We start from the raw sequence: 17,031 nt of genomic DNA on the forward strand, positions 1-17,031 counted from the left end.
TTTTTAACTTTATTTTTGGATTACCTAAATTAAGTTTTTCTTCTTTCATTTTCTTTCACAGGAGGATTCTTTTTAAATTTTATCACGTAATTCAGTTAGATACTGTTAATAATACTATAATACTATGGTATTATAGGGAAAAAAAAGTCTTGGGACATCTGCAACAAATCAATATAAGAAAACAAAAGCAATGGCTACAAAAATCATATGATTTCAATATATCTACTGATATAAACGTCTACTCTGAATGTAAGCATCTAAGGCATGTCTTTGCTAGTCTTTTGCTCTTTTAGAAAAAATACATTTATGCAAGGGCATGAACAAGAGCACCTCCTAGGTTTAGCAGTCCGTAATGAAGGAGTATGAGAACCACGATGGTCATCATTAGGGCTGGTCATCTAGGAGCTACAAGTGTTTTCACTGCTGTTAAACTTGTACTAGCTGTAACATGTTTAATGTTTCTTTCCAGACAAATTAAAATAAGAATGTAAAACACTGATGGGTCTTGCTTCCCAACTTGTACCTAAACCGCCTAATATCAGAAACCTGACGCCGCCCTTCACATTGTAAAAATGTAATTTTTCCATTGTAAAAAATCAGAAAAAAATGATGGCACAATAATCTGAGACAACCACAATTCCAAGTGAACTTTTCAGTATCCCCCACACATGCAGTTAAAAGAGTTTACATGCGTCAGTGAAAACCCAACTTCATTGAAGTCAGTGGACATAACCAAAATTTCCTCTGAATTAAATAAAATTACACTTTCTGAAAGAATATATAAAACACTATCTCATCAAGCATGCTTCTACTGGATTATTTGCCTGAAAATAATTCAGCTGGTGCTGTGTATGTAACAGGTCTTCAGCAAATAGCCATTGTCATAGACCACAATTACCATAACTTTGACAAAACTGAACATGGATTACACAATTGAAATTTTTGCTGACTTTCTTCATCCACAATTCAGTAGTCTAAGAATCTAGTGCAAGATAAAGTACTTTTATCTAAAAATATTTATGTTATGAATATTATTGATATCTCTTCCAGTGTCATTTGATAATTAAAATATCTGAAACTCTTTACAACAGTTATTGTGCATTGACCCCGGCCAGCACCTTCCAGCTGGAAGAGTCAGGTATGCTTTATGCATAAACAGACAGTGTTACAATGACAAGGAGATGTAGCTATATGTTGTTGCACGGGCGGAAATGTCACAGGGCAGTACAAGTGAATCAGTAAAAAAAGCTCTTGTTTTAATGGGTAATTTATACCGGCAGTTGACTGAGAGCAATTGAGATGAGCATTTGGGCAACTTTTTTTTCTCCTTACTGGTGGAAGCCTGAATCCCAAGAGGCATAATGGCCTAAACCTTCTTAAGGGTAGGTGGCAGAAAGTAAAAGAACTTGTAAATACAGTACAAATACCGTTTGTGAGTTGTTGCAAATAATTTGGTTTAAATAGAAAACACTATGTAAGGCAAAATCACCTTCACGTCTACAGGTATCCAAATCTGACAAAGTACATTGAAAGCAGTATCTCAAACTTACCTAGTTCCTTCTGTTACAGAGATTACACTTTCAGGGCTGAGATTATTCCCGATGCATTAATGACAATTGCGAATTCTAGTTGGCACTTACAAAAGAGGGGAAAAAAAAACACGCTTACAAAGACCACAGCTAGGTACAGTCACGTGTCCTAACTCCAAGGGACAGAAATCAGCTGGGACAGGAACGCAGCCATGCCAGGGAACAAACTCCTGCGGTCCTGGTGACTGTTTTACTCCTTCAGAGTCATTGTTACGGTAAAAGCACGTGTCACACGGCACCTGCATTCTCCTCACCGCACCTTAGGGCATGAGTGATTTAACCGTAGTTTAGCCTCCCTAGAGGCCCATAAGACTGACAAGAATGACAGAAGCGGCTGTACATTAATTTATTTCCTTGAAGTACAAAAAAAAAAGAAAAAAAGAAAAATAATTTATAGTTAAAAGCAGCTGGTAAAACTGTGCTCTGGGAAGACAAGTAACGGTGCTGATGTTGCAAGAGTGAGCATAATTTCGGGCACGGACGTAAAAAATAAGAAGTGTAAACATGCTGGCACATCAGTCGAGGACCAGTTTGAAACACATGCTTTTAATCTGCACGGCAACCGCACCTTTCCGCCCAGCCGGAGCCTGCGAAAGTGTCCCGAGAAGCCTCCAATAAATTACATAAATAGGAGCGGGGCCGGGCGGCTCCGTGGCAGTCCCTCCTCAGCCGTCGGGGTAGCCGCAGTAGTAGACGGCGCTGCTGGCGTCCGACACGGCGGCGGAGATGGGCCCGGCCGAGAGCCCCTCGGCGGCGTCGTGGCCGGCCAGGGGCAGCCCCAGCTCGGCCTTGCAGGCGAAGCGCAGGTACTGCTCGAACTCGGCGCGGTCCACCTCGCCCAGCAGCTCGTCCTGCGGCAAGTGCTCCAGCGCCTCCCGGCACGGCGCCGCCTCGGGCGGGGGCGACGGCTGCCCCCCCGACGGCAGCGGCAGCACCGGGGGCAGCACCGGGGGCAGCACGGGCGGGGGGCCGCGCCCCGGGCCCGGCGGCTGGCACATCTGCCCGTAGTAGGCGTGCAGCGGCGCCGGGCAGCCCAGCAGCCCCTGCAGCGAGCCGGCCGGCCCCAGCGGCTCGCCGGCGGCGAGGTGCCGCCGCAGCGCGGCCCCCGACGGGCTCTCCCCGGCCGCCGCCGCCGGGTACTCGCCGGCCGCCTGCGGGCCGTAGCTGCCGTAGGGCCCCGGGCCGCCCTCCTCCGGCAGCCCCGCCGCGAAGAAGGGCGCCTCGCTGTCCGCCGCGTCCAGCGGCGACGGGTCCGGCGTCGGCAGCCCGTAGCCGTCGAAGGCGGCGCCCAGCGGCGGGCAGTCCCGGTAGTGGCCGCCGCCCGGCCCCGCCGCGTAGCCCTGCTCGCCGTAGGGCAGCCCCAGGCTCTCGGCGCACATCCTGCCGCCGCCGCCGCCCTCGCTGCCCGGCCCGGCCGCCGCCGCCGCCGCCGCCGCCTCCGCCAGGCCGTGCTGCAGGAAGCCGCTCTCCACCCGCTTCAGGCGCTTCACCTGCTTCCGCCGCCGCGGCCGGTACTTGTAGTTGGGGTGGTCCTGCATGTGCTGCACCCGCAGCCGCTCCGCCTCCTCCACGAACGGCCGCTTCTCCGCCAGCGACAGCGCCTTCCACGATTTACCTGCGCCCACACGCACCGTCACACCGGCCGCCCCGACGCCCCGGCCCCGCAGACCCTCGGCCCCCCGCAGCCCCCAGACCCCCTCAACCCCCTGCCCCGCAGCCCGCGGACCCCCGCAGACCCCCGCAACCCCCCCGACCCCCCATCTCCCCCCCGTGCCCGCCCGCAGCCCCGCCGGCGCTCACCCAGCATCTTGCTGAGCTCGGCGTTGTGCAGGTCCGGGTTCTGCTGCGCCAGCCGCTTGCGCTCGTCCTTGGCCCACACCATGAAGGCGTTCATGGGCCGCCGGATCCGCGCCTCGCTCTTGCTCCGCCCGCCCGACGGCCCCGACGGCGCCGCCTCGCTCTTCGCCTTCGCCTCGCCCAGCGGGCTCAGCGCCTCTGCCCACGGGCAGGGGCCCACGGCCGGCATCATGATGGGCAGCGAGCACCGCCCCTGCGCCTGGTCCTCGCTGCTGGCGTAGCCCGCATCGGGGCTGCTCATCTCGCGGGCTGCGCCCGGGCCCCGCTCGTCGTCGTCGTCGTCGTCGTCGTCGTCGTCGTCGTCGTCGTCGTCGTCGTCGCTGCTGCTGCTGCTGCTGCTGCTGCCGCTGCCGCTGCCGCTGCCGCTGCCGCTGCCACCCCCCCCGGGGGCCGATGCCGAGAGCTCGGTGCGGGCCGGGGACGGGCTGGCCGCCGGGCCCCGCTCGCTGCTGCCGGCTTCCCCGCGCCCGGCCCTATTTGAGCAGCGGCGCGGCCAATGGGGCCGCGGGGGCGGGCGCGCCGCGGGGCGCTGCCGGCGGCTCCCGCTGCGGCGCGGGGCGGCCCCGGGGCTCGCCCGGCCCGGCCCGGCACCTGGGACGGGGGGAGGATTGGGGTTGGTGTTTGGGGGAACACCCAAACACACCTCGGCCCCGCTTCCCCGTTGGGGCAGCAAGAGGCGGCCCTCCGACGGCACGGGGTTCCCCGCTGGGTGCCCTCCCTGCCCCTTAGTGGCCGGTCGGAAAGGCAGGGCGCTGACCGGAGCAGGCACGATAGAAGTGGAAGGGACAGATCCTTCCCAAGCCCACCTCCATGTCCCGTAACACCCGGAGCGAAGCGCTGCGCTCCTTTGCGAGGCACGCTTGGAAAGGGACGCGGTCAGAGTAAGCCAGTCCTACACCCTACACCTTCCCCTACCACCCGAGCACACCTCGCCTCGCAGCGTGAACCTCTCGGGGCACGGCACCCTACCGAACCCACAGCAGACCCTCTAGGTACCGCCTACCCCCTTTTTCATGCTTTGTAATGGGGTTCTTCAGTATTCCCCCAAAGCGTGCCTTTAGTGCTGAAGTCGCCTTGGTTGTCCCTAAGGAGCGCTTTGCAGCACGCACTTTTTGTTGCACTTGGCTTCATATCGTGTGCACGATGTCTCTGCTTAGCCCGAGTAAACCAACTATAAACACAAGCAGATGCCTGCAGTACGTCCGTCACATTAGAATAAAGGCAAATTCTATCTGGCTACCATTTATGACTTTTTTTTTTTTTTTTGGCATACAACCTAATGTAAAATACGTTGTTTTCACGGGCACTCTGATTAATATTTGCATTGTTATGTGGCGCCATTAAATGCATCGATGCTTACTTGAGAAACCGCCGGGCTTTAAACTGAAGATCAAAGAGGTTTATTTGGTTAAGGACACCTTTGTTTGGGCAACCGCTTCGATCAAATAAACCAATATTGTCGGGATTCTCGCTGAAATGAAATGAACGAAGCCAGCATCACCGTTAACGAACTCTAACTCTGCGTTTCCTCTTAGAAACCTGTTGCTTTACACTTGCCAGCCCAGCAGATATTCCGTAAAAGAATAAGAAAGCAGAGGTGCAGGGGAACAGGACTGACATTAGGGAGAGTCATTCTCGAGACACTTAGCATCCACGCTCTCCTCTCCGCCGTGTTTGTTAGAAACTATAAACAGGAGATGTATTTCCAGACTTAGGATAGCCTGCAGTTATTTATATGCAGATAGACTAAATCATTGCCAAAAGAGGAGCACCTGCCTAAAAGCGAGCAAAAAGAAACTTTTCGGTTTCTTCCCGCTCAAGCACACGCGTGAGTCCGGCAATTCAAGCACCTCTTTTGTGTCTTTTTTTTTTTTTTTTTCCTTTTTCCATACATCAGGTGCTGTACAAAGGTGGCGGAGTCGCAAACACCGTTGGTGCGCATCGTGCCTGTGTACACCGAGGGCATAGTGGTGCACCACCACGTAGCAATCCCTACAAAAGCATATTGCTTTTAACACGGCTTGTGAAAGAAAGCCCGGGACTGGTGGCACCGGGCAGGAGCTCAGCACCTTTCCGTCCGTGGTCAGCTCAGCACCACTGGGACCCCACCGTAGGCTCAAGGCTGAAGTACCAGCGGCTTTCCTTTCGTGCCATTCCCGGCCCGACGTGCCGAGGACTCAGAAGCCCTCATCCCAGGCCAACAGCCAGAGGGAAGCGCGATGTCGATGCAAGGCTGAGAGCCGGGGAAAATTCTAAATTAAGCAGAAAACGGAGCTTATCTGGAGCAAAATCACGCACGAGGAGAATGCAGAGAGCAGCAGACGCAGCTGAGCGGAGAAAGCGAGACAAGGTCCAAGGAAAACAAAAAGCGAGAAGGCAACAATGCACTGCCCTAACGAAGTCGGTGCGTTCTCAGTGCCTTCCAGTTCCCAGCTCACTGCCTGGTCCTGACTCGGGCAAAACTGACCACCTAGGAGTTTAACGCCTAGAAGAAGGTATTACCATTTTTTAAATTTATTTTTCTTTCCTTTTTTTTTTCTCTTTTCTTTCTTTTTTCTTTTTTTAAGAGTTGCTCTTATTAAACTGTCAAACCGTTCTTTTTATTGTATTTTGCAGAAATATTTTCGCAAGCCAAGGGAACAAATCCTGCGAGACCTGGCGCTGATCAAGTAGAGGGCATGCCTGCAAACACACTTCGCAGTAATTTGGGGGCTGTCACTTCCAGCAGAAGAGAAAATGTTTTTTTGCTATATAATGAACATGAGGTAATAAACTAAACAAACTGCCGCTGACTTTGTTCGGGAGATTTGTGCATACTGTTTCTACAGCTCATTGATCGAGGATCAAAGAAGGAAAGGTGTGTTTTGAATCGAAGCCGAGAAAGTAAAAGCTCCCTGGTTTGTACGGAAAATGCTGGCAGTCTGTGACCCTTTCGGTGTCATAAATAGATTATCTCAGCTCTCTTCTCGCTTTCCGTTTTGACTCTTTAGGTACTTTCGAGCTGTAACTTCAAGCCGAGAGCACTGACCGGGAGCCGAGCTCGGCTCCCGCCTTACACCTCACTTCCCCGGGGCGTTTCGCAAAGCGCTGCTCCCGGCGCTCCCGAAACCTTCACGGTCGCACGAATCCCGGGGTCATTCGTTAACTTTCCCAACCCAACAATGCCGCCGGGAGTTCATCCTTCTGATTTATTGACCTTTTAAACCCGCCGGGACGCGGCGCGGGGATCCTCCGGCGAGCGATGTGTTTCTATTTCAGAGCGCGGGGTTGGAAGTGGTGCTCCCAGCGTTATCAGAGCCGACCACAAATGCCACATGAAAAGCAGCAAACATCCGGAGGGTTTCCTGCAAACCGAGCAGTTTCTCAAGACAAGAGCCTTTTTTTTTTTTTTTTTTTTTTTAACTCGTGTTTAAAGGCAGCACGCCTCGCCTCTTTTAAGCGGTTCAGATCCATGAAATGTAAGCCGCCGCTCCGACAGCACTGCACGGTGCGAGAAATCGCCCCGAATGAAGACTTTTAAGGACGTTGAGTTAGGAAAGTGTTTGGATCTCAGAGCCCCTAGTCAGGGATGATGCCCTACTGAAGCGAAGAAATCAAAACCCCCCAAAACGAAAAAAAAATCCTCCCCCCCCACCCCCGCCTTCCCCCCATTGGCAGCGATCGAGATCCAGGCTGCTCACCCGCACATCCCCTCATTTTATTTAAGGATTAACTGGTGATGACAAAGATCGCCAGGATCTTTGCCTTTCTCCCTGTGAAGTTAGGGAGCAGCCGCTGGACTCTGCACCGGGAGGGGCCGGCACCGTCTCGGATCTGGGTTGGAGGCTGAGCTGTGCAGGGCCAAAAAGCGGTGCAACACCTGGGGCCGGGCAGATACCCCGTGCCTGAATTTCCAAGAACAGAAATCCTGTTAGTTTTTATGCTTCGGTACACGCCAGCGATAAGATTTAAAAAGAAAAAAAAAAAAAAAATGAAAAGCTTGATACAATGCTGGAGCTGCTCCAAGAGATCAGGCATCTGAACTAAGCTAAACAGTTTGAGCTAGCCTATTTGTATTTATGCTGGTTTTATGTCAGTGGAGCTAACACAGGCTTGTAGCAGCGCAAGATTTATTGTGACAAGCTAGATGCTAAAGTCACGGCTTAGCAGAGGACAATTCGTGTAACCGTACAATCAAAAAGCTGATCCCAACTACACCGGAGTGAAATGAATTTCCTCTTTGCCATCGCCCAGCTCCCATACGCTTACAATGGCCAGAACGAAAGAAAGTAATAGAATATGCTCTAGAAGGTGGGATACGTTGCTACATATTAGAATGGTGGTTGTTAGATTTATAGCATATGTTTATATCTTGTGTTCTTCAGTAGCAGTATTTCACAGCGTTTCACACGTGAAAAGTTCTTTGTCTTTAGCCAGAAGAAAATTGCTGCGTTATACAAACGAGAAAGTTGCTGGGGCAGGTAACGTGCTGTCATGCCAGCTACCTCTCATCACAGCAGAGGTGACCTGGGATTTCAGCATATGTAAATAATCCTTCTGCTGGCAGTTTAGCAGAAGTACATAAATGCTACTACCAGAAGTATTCCGTGACAATGACACCTCAAATCTCAACAGCTTGCCTTCTGCAGTTCTGATCAATCAGCTGTAATGAACAAGATCAGAAAGAAATTAAGAACATATTTAAACCTTAACAACACTAGAGCTGAATAAAACTATATAAAACTAGACTGACAACATCATACATTTATTTTTCAAAAGAACCAAACAATCAAGCAAACAAAAAACTCTTCACTTTTCTTTCTTTTGCTGAAATTGGAAGTACTTGTAATGTTAAAAATATCTCTTCTTACATGAGAAGAGATATTTTTCTCTTCTCACTTTTTCAAAAAGGGCATTTTTTATAACCAATGCAATCTGAATAAAAACTTTGAAGCTGTTTTTTCAAATCAAAATATCAATTTAAGATTATAATCTTAAAATTTTCCCAGCGAAAATGCTCCATTTTTTTTTTATTTGCAATTATATTCAGTAATTAAGCGCACTACAGTTCCTGACAACTAACATTTAGGTAGATAGTTAAATTATGAAAAGAAAACAAATCTGGTAAATAGAAGGTATGGGTTATTGGTAGCTGTGAGTATTCAGATTTGTGATGTTTATGTTTCTTGATAACTATTAATAGAGAAAGTGAATTTTATTTTTAGCCTATTGATTAACAATCCACTAGCAGTTTCTTTTTCTGCAGACTACCAGAAATCCAAATCAGTCGATCTGATCATGTTTTTAAGGATTACCAAGCATGCATCAGTGCCAGTGGCAGTCATCTACTTGCTTTATAGGGCACAGGGAAGTTTCACCTGAAGAGCGTTACAGCTCTGAAGACCTCTGACCTGCACTGAGCAGTGAGAGAGAAGGGAACTCAGCTAGCAACTGCATTGCAAAAACCACCAAATGAAGATGAGCAATACATGGTGACTGTTTTTGTTGTTGTTGTTGTTGTTGTTGTTGTTGTTGTTTTTTAATCTAATCATTATTAACTTGGCCTTGAGATGTGTTTAGAATTATCTAGGCATCATTCACAACTATTTTATTTGCTTGGTCTATTTCTGTTTGATTAAAACCTGGGAACCGAAAGTCCCCTTTCCTCTTCTTTTGTCCCCTTAACATCACCGTTTTATCTTCAGAGCTCCCTTTGAAGGATATTTACTGAAAGGATGAGAGAGCGGTTATCACAGAGAACTGAAAACTTTTTAAAAAAAAAAAAAAAAACGAGGAATTTCAATAAACCTACTCTGTATCAACATCAAGAACTAGAGATCCTCACTTCTACTGCAAACAAGTTGCAAGATCTAAGACAACTTCTGCCCAGCTATCACAGTTTACCAGTTTCATTAAGATAGGATGCCTGTTTAACCAAACTCTAGATGTAAATATTGTGAGAATATTCATTTTAGAAGCCTTACTTCAATGATAAATTTAATAACATTTTACACTTTTAAGAATTCAGTCAAATCTTTTTAGGAGACAGTGTATGTAGTACCTAGCTGTACCATCCTGACATCTTTCAACCATTAAAGCCTGCAGAGGTTTAAATTAATGAAACTAAGTGGATGACATGGAGCTTTAATTTCTGACATAATGTGTCTATGCATATACTCTTTATAATAGCAAAGCGTACTTGTGTCTTTCAGTTCATAACAGCATCCTACAAAATGTAAAGTTAGTATATCACTCAGCACAGAATAAACTGAAAAATGCCTAAGAAACATTAACTAACTACACCGGTGATTTACTATGGCCAGAGTTAGAATGGAAGCACTCCAGAATTATGTTATGTGATTGTAATACCTAATTTTCCATAGTCCTCTGTTCCCAGTGGTAGTCTCCCAGTCTTCTCTCCCAGTTGGTGAAGGCTTGCAAGGCTCACTAGAGCAAGACCTGTGCCCTGTCAGAACATAAAGACACCAACTGCTGCAGTTGTTTGTGACACTTTATATGCTAGGGCACGTGGGTGCTCAAGTACCATGAGAGTCAATTAAAAAACGAAATCCAAGCTAAAACAGCCCAAAACACGGAGATGTTTCCATTGATAACCACCCATCCACTCACCAGAGGGAGCCCATTTTCCCCAAAAGCCAAGGTCTGTAGCACGACTAACCTGCTACCTGCTGAGGCCTCTGTGCAACCCATCCAAAAGCTTTGTAGCTGCTGTGAGGAGCAGCTGCCAACTAAGGGAGCCGCACAGACTGCCAACAGGAAAGAAGAGGACTATGTAGCTGCTTGCTTCATAGTGTTTGCAGCACAAAAAGTAGTGAAGAAGATGCTACAGCCGTCTTTCAAATGGAATATTTCTGAGGGAAACCATTCTCATACCCGCAGCATGTCACTGAGAAACAGTTTATGTTGTCCTAGGTAGCCTTCTCCATACTGTTAGTTAGGTAGTATTTGTAATATATTTCCACTGAATACTTCAAGCTATGATTTCAAAAGGAAGAGTATTTTTGAGTAAATAAAATTTTTTGATAGAAAAATTAAAATATTTCAAAAAATACACTTCCCACATTGTATTTCCTCAAGGGGAAGAAGCATCCCTCTAATGTATTCTCATATGTTCTTTAAGGTCAAACTGAAAAACATTAGTGATCTATCTTCTATTGTAACTGAGAGTAGAAAAAAAAAAAGCCAGGGCTCACAGCTAGCACTAGAACTGTGCTGCCCAGGGAGGACATTCAGCTATTTCCAGGGCCAGACTGAGTGTGCACAAGGAGTGTTGGGCACAGGGCAGAGCCTCAGTGCTTCTTGGCAGCTGTCACAACCCCATGAAGCTGCAAAAGTGTCTCTGTGTTTCGTTTGAAACTCAGGATCCGTTCAGCAGTAAAGCTACACTGCCGCCCATCTAAACAGGAAAACCTTGCTAGTGGAGGTGGTTACAGCAGCCAGCACGTTACTGGCACTAAATATTGCCCACCTTGCATACCTCCTGATAGCTGTCCTTTTTTTTTCCTTCAATATCATGAAATATTGTTAAGTTACTACTTTTGCTTTTAGTGTCTTCTCTGTTCTTATTGTTTGTTTCTTAATTACTGATTAATATATAATTACTGATTAATATAATTTCCTCAGCATTTTAATTTTATTAGATAGCCCTTGTCAAAAGTCAGTTGATGCCACAGCACAGATCTGAACTGATGATAAGTAAAAAGCTAGCTGCATTCTATTTTTTCAATAATAAAAAAAAAAAAAGATAATAACAATAAAATATATATCAGTGCAATCGGTTTTTGTTGGGTGGGTGTATTTTTAAGATCTCTTCATGTTTGCCACTTGACAGATTAATTTAATAGCAAAATCCAAGCAACCTGCTGTAGTGTAGCAGGGGGTTGGACCAGATGGCCTCTAGAGGTCCCCTCCAGCCTCAACCTTTCTGTGATGCTGGAATTCGGTAACAAAGACTTGATAACAGTTGTACATAAGACAGCCATTCAAAATTGTAAAATGATTTCAAACTAGTTCTTAGGGGGGAGTTGTTGCAGACTGTAGCTTCAAAAGCATTCTGAAATACAGACAACAAATATGTGATGACCTGACTAAAACCAGATATATCACCTGTCTTTGGCAGAGGTCCTTATTACTAGGGACTCGCTAGTCAATCAACTTTCTCTGAGTAGATGCTGAACATGAAGATAGCACTGGCTGGCACTAGCCTATCAGAATTTCACTTTACTAGAGCACCAAATTCATTTGAAATTAAAACAAGAAGATAAAAATAAAATTATTTAGTTACTAAATTACATACAGGCATGAGTACAGAATGTGGAGTATTCCTTTGACAGATGCATACGTTTGTGTCTCAAGAGAAGTCTTTTTGTTGAGCACTTAAAATGGTGAAGTATTCAGTAGGGTTTTTTCCACTAAACCGTTATGTTACAGAACATTTGGTGTTCATGTTTATTGACTTTCTGTGTCTGTTTATAAACCACAGCCTTTTATGTTATTGACTCAGCCTGAAATTTCAAATTCACATTTTGAAATTTCCTTAAAAGCAACCACCACTGCTCATAATTATCTGTAGTTCATTAGCAAACATGCCTTATCATTTTTTTTATTCAACTGGGGAAAAAAAATAAAATAAGTGAAGCTATTTTTTTTTCTTTTGTAAGAGAATTTCAATAAAAGAGAAATTTTAAAAAAGGTATATTTGAAAACTGGTATATTGTGATATGCACTGAGTTGCTGTCACAGACAGAAGAAGATCACTTGTACAGCTCTTGCAGAAATTCTTTGCCAGCTTCTGATGTGTTCTCTTGCACAGATTGATAAGCGGGGGCATACAACACTCATTTCTTCTTATAATAACTACAACTAGAAACTGATAGTTTTGGAGCAGTGACTGATTGGACAGCTGCAATGGCACGACTTATGAAAACTTGAAATAGCATGCAATACTGAATTATGTAGTTCCCTAAGTTGTATATTTAATTAGGATTTAATTTTATATTTTTAAAAAGGTTAAGGACACAGACTGCTGATTATTGGCTGCCTTTACAAGGCACATCTTTATATATCATTTACAAGGCACATCATTATATGTCATGATGAACTTACAGGTTCACGTATATTTAATATGATTTCCTCCACCAACTAGTTGCACTTTAAGGTCATTGTTTATATATGTGAATGTCAAAATCTATCCTACAGTAATGAAATAAGAGGTGAGTAGAAAGACATACCTGTGACAGAAATGGACAGCAAATATTGTGAATAAATTACTTTTTCATCTCTGTAAAATTCAATGATATACCTTCAGTAAATAACCTGGTTAAATATATTTTTAGAGAAATAATTTAAATAATATTGTTAATTAAATACAATAAATGGCACCTGAGGTAATTTGGACAAAAGACTGGGAAGATCACAAAGCATTCAACGACAAGTTTTAAATTTCTAGCCTGAATCAATAAATCTATCCTAGTTAGTTTACAGCATGATACATTCCCTAGGGAAATTTTTCTTTAAAATATATATATATATTTTATCCACTTACTATTATTAAAAATAAAAATTAAAATGGCTAACCATCTTGAATCTTAGAAGAAGAGTTGGATGTCATGTTAATAGTATTAAAAGAATCTTCCAGATAGTAAACAATTCCAAATCAATTATGTAAGTTCCACAGCAACAAATTATTGTAAAACAAAGCTCTCAATTTGAAGTGTTTAACCATCTTTTTGACTAAATCTAAAAGAAGCTCCGGCCCAAGCTGAATGGAATAACTACATGTCTGAACAGAATAGTGGTGCAGCAAGGAAGAAGCTGAGAACTACCATTTGAGAAGCCTCTAAAGGGCAGACAGCACACCAAGACCACAGAAACAGATGCAGCTTTACCCCTTTTCACGTGCAAAACTGAACATTACAAGAAGGGCCGGAGGGTAGACCCGGGGAACTATAGGCCTGTTAGCTTGACCTTAGTGCCAGGGAAGCTCATGGAGCAGATTATCTTGAGTGTCATCATGCGGCACTTGCAGGGCAAGCAGGCGATCAGGCCCAGTCAGCATGGGTTTATGAAAGGCAGGTCTTGCTTGACGAACCTGATCTCCTTCTATGACCAAGTGACGCGCTTGGTGGATGAGGGAAAGGCTGTGGATGTGGTCTACCTTGACTTCAGTAAGGCTTTTGACACCGTTTCCCACAACATTCTCCTCAAGAAACTGGCTGCTCGTGGCTTGGACTGGCGTACGCTTTGTTGGGTTAAAAACTGGCTGGATGGCCGGGCCCAAAGAGTTGTGGTGAATGGAGCCAAATCCAGTTGGAGGCTGGTTACTAGTGGAGTCCCCCAGGGCTCAGTGCTGGGGCCGGTCCTCTTTAATATCTTTATCGATGAGCTGGATGAGGGGATTGAGTGCACCCTCAGTAAGTTTGCATATGACACCAAGTTAGGTGCGTGTGTCGGTCTGCTCGAGGGAAGGAAGGCTCTGCAGGAGGATCTGGATAGGCTGGATCGATGGGCTGAGGCCACCTGTATGAAGTTCAACAAGGCCAAGTGCCGGGTCCTGCACCTGGGACGCAACAACCCCAAGCAGCGCTACAGGCTGGGAGATGAGTGGCTGGAAAGCTGCCTGGCAGAGAAGGACCTGGGAGTGCTGGTTGATAGTCAGCTAAATATGAGCCAGCAGTGTGCTCAGGTGGCCAAGAAGGCCAACAGCATCCTGGCTTGCATAAGAAGCAGTGTGGCCAGCAGGTCTAAGGAGGTGATTGTCCCCCTGTACTCGGCTCTGGTGAGGCCGCACCTCGAATACTGTGTTCACTTTTGGGCCCCTCGCTACAAGAAGGACATGGAGGTGCTCAAGCGAGTCCAGAGAAGGGCAACGAAGCTGGTGAGGGGTCTGGAGAACAAGTCTTACGAGGAGTGGCTGAGGGAGCTGGGGTTGTTTAGCCTCAAGAAGAGGAGGCTCAGGGGAGACCTCATCGCTCTCTATAGGTACCTTAAAGGAGGCTGTAGCGAGGTAGGGGTTGGTCTGTTCTCCCACATGCCTGGTGACAGGACAAGGGGGAATGGGCTAAAGTTGCGTCAGGGGAGGTTTAGGTTGGATATTAGGAAGAACTTCTTTACTGAAAGGGTTGTTAGGCATTGGAATGGACTGCCCAGGGAAGTGGTTGAGTCACCATCCCTGGAGGTCTTTAAAAGACGTTTAGATGTAGAGCTTAGTGATATGGTTTAGTGTAGGACTTGTTAGTGTTAGGTCAGAGGTTGGACTAGATGATCTTGGAGGTCTCTTCCAACCTAGATGATTCTGTGATTCTGTGATTCTGTGACTATTTGGAACAGCCGTTATATCACAAACTAAAGAAAAACGGTAAGAGGATATAATACCCCTTGAGAATTCTTATGTGACTGCAGCCTGCAGCACTAGATGGTCAACTAAAAGTCATGTTTACCATACCTCTACCTACTTACTGTTTATACCCTGTAATCAAGGACTTTCTGGAAAAAAAAGAAAAAAAAGAAAAAAAAAAAAAGAGTTCTTCTGTATTACACTTCTTCCAGACAGAGTTTTCACATACCTTCATGCTACAAAAGGGCATCTGTATAGTATTTTTCATCCAACAAACACTTTACAAAGATATGCTAATATTATCGACAGCATTCTGGACCTTTGAGAAGTTAGGACAAACAGCTGTTTTGCTGTTTTAACTAACTTGGCCAAAGCTGCAACTGAACAGTAAAAGGATGTGGATCGCGTGCCTTTCCCTTTTCCCTCTCCAGATCTCAGTGCAGTTCCATGGTGAACCAAAAGACACTCGTCTCAGCTCCCCCTTTGCCCATCATCCTGCTTTGCACCATAAGAATCAGAGCATCCTTAGGACTCTTTAGCAGATTGTGCCAAGAACTACCTGCCTTTGGAAGGATGACTCATCAGAGATTAGCAACTGATTACAGTCAGTTGGGAAAAGGGTAAATCATTGGTTCAAAAGATAATGAGAAATGAGGAACCCAAGCCAAATTCAAACCTTCGTTTTTACTGTGCGTTCTGTGAGCCAATTATGGAAGTGCAGCTTAACTCTCCTCTCTTCTAAGTTTAAGTAAACTTTTTTTTTTTCCGTATTGATCCTAGAAAATTGTAAATTGGTAGATCATACAGATAGAACAAAATTTGCTATATTTGTATATAAATCAGCACAATTAATGTGTTTTCTTCCATACTTATTGTATAGTATATATGACATATACATAATTAATACTACTGTACCTGATTTTTTTCATTATTTTCATGTATAATTAACTATGATGTTTTATAATTATTCTGCTAATAAGTGAGTAAAGGAAAGAGATATAATTATTCATTTTACTAATCATATTATATGCCAAAATAAATAAAAAAATATTAGGGGGAAAAAAACAAAACCAGAAACACAGAAAACAATGTTTTTATACATCTAAACACACTTAGATAATACAAAAAAATCTTGTCCATTTGATGAGAAACCATTTTTTACCTTTTTGTAAAATTAAGGGTACAGAAATTGCTAACTTAATATAGACCAAATTCCAGTTTGGGTAATTTCTTTTGACTTGCTACAGTTTGTTTTGAACAATGCCCGATTTCATACTGCCCAATTTTAAGCTCTTAATTTAGGGATTAGAGAATGTAAATTAAAGAGAAGAAGGAAGAATCCCACATTAAAAAAAAATAAAAAGGTTTTATTTTTTCATTTTACATTTTTAAACACTGGGTAGTGCCAATTGTGAATTATTAGACTGCAGTTGTAATCCATCCAAGCAACAGCTAAGTCTTTGTGATAAGTATTCCCTAATATACCTAATTTGCATATAAATTTTGAATTCTTCTGGGTAAGGTCCTCTATAAATATGTGCAATCATTAGAGATATATATTGTTTGCAGTAAGTCACAGATATCCTTTTAGTTATTGCAGTAAAACTTTCACAGAGAATAATGTCCACAACATTTTTTTTTTCATTTTCTTTGTACAATGATAATCAGATGTTGTTTATCAATGGTTTGCTACCATATGTATGTTCTCTGCAACCTGTGAAGTGACCTTTCCTTTCTCCTTCAAGAAGAGGAGAGAGTATAATAGTTTTCATGTTCCTAGACAGTTGATGCAGTATAGGTTAATATTCACAGAAGATGGGACAATCATGATATAGTTAATTTGCATTAAGGAAAATTTAACTCTAAAAATAAGAAAAATAGTCTAAAGAAGAAAAAGACAGAGATGTGTTGAAATACGTTGCCTATGGAAAATTCAAAAACCTCTGCTTTTCATAAATAAAGAAAAAATATGTTTGAAAAACAGGCTGACAAACTTCTGTAGGAATATCACACCTACAGCATGTCTTGAATCAGCTCACGGCATCACAGAATTGCTGAGGCTGGAAGGGACCTCTGGAGGCGACCTGCCCAACTCCCTACTCAGGCAGCCTCTGAAGTTCCTTCCATCCTTAGTTTTCTCAGCTTTTAATGAGAAATTATGTTAATATTTATCTTTGACTTTAAAAGCAAATTTGATGAATTATCTTCATTCCATACTTAAATTCTTGACTTATCATTTCAATTTCACGG

The 17,031-nt window shown here is 44.6% G+C and overlaps 1 protein-coding gene across 1 annotated transcript; it reads right to left on the bottom strand.

Moving 5' to 3' along the window:
- Positions 1 to 1,235: 1,235 nt before the first annotated feature.
- Positions 1,236 to 3,902, bottom strand: SOX17 (SRY-box transcription factor 17). Its single transcript, XM_083823909.1, has 2 exons — positions 3,390 to 3,902; positions 1,236 to 3,204 (listed from the first exon to the last, which is right to left on the bottom strand). The coding sequence occupies exons 1-2, from the start codon at positions 3,685 to 3,687 to the stop codon at positions 2,255 to 2,257; spliced, it is 1,248 nt and encodes a 415-aa protein (XP_083680035.1). The 5' UTR covers positions 3,688 to 3,902; the 3' UTR covers positions 1,236 to 2,254.
- Between the last annotated feature and the right edge of the window lie 13,129 nt (positions 3,903 to 17,031).

The sequence above is a fragment of the Anser anser genome (assembly GCF_964211835.1).
Source record: "Anser anser genome assembly, chromosome: 2".
In the NCBI taxonomy this organism is placed as follows: Eukaryota; Metazoa; Chordata; class Aves; order Anseriformes; family Anatidae; genus Anser; species Anser anser.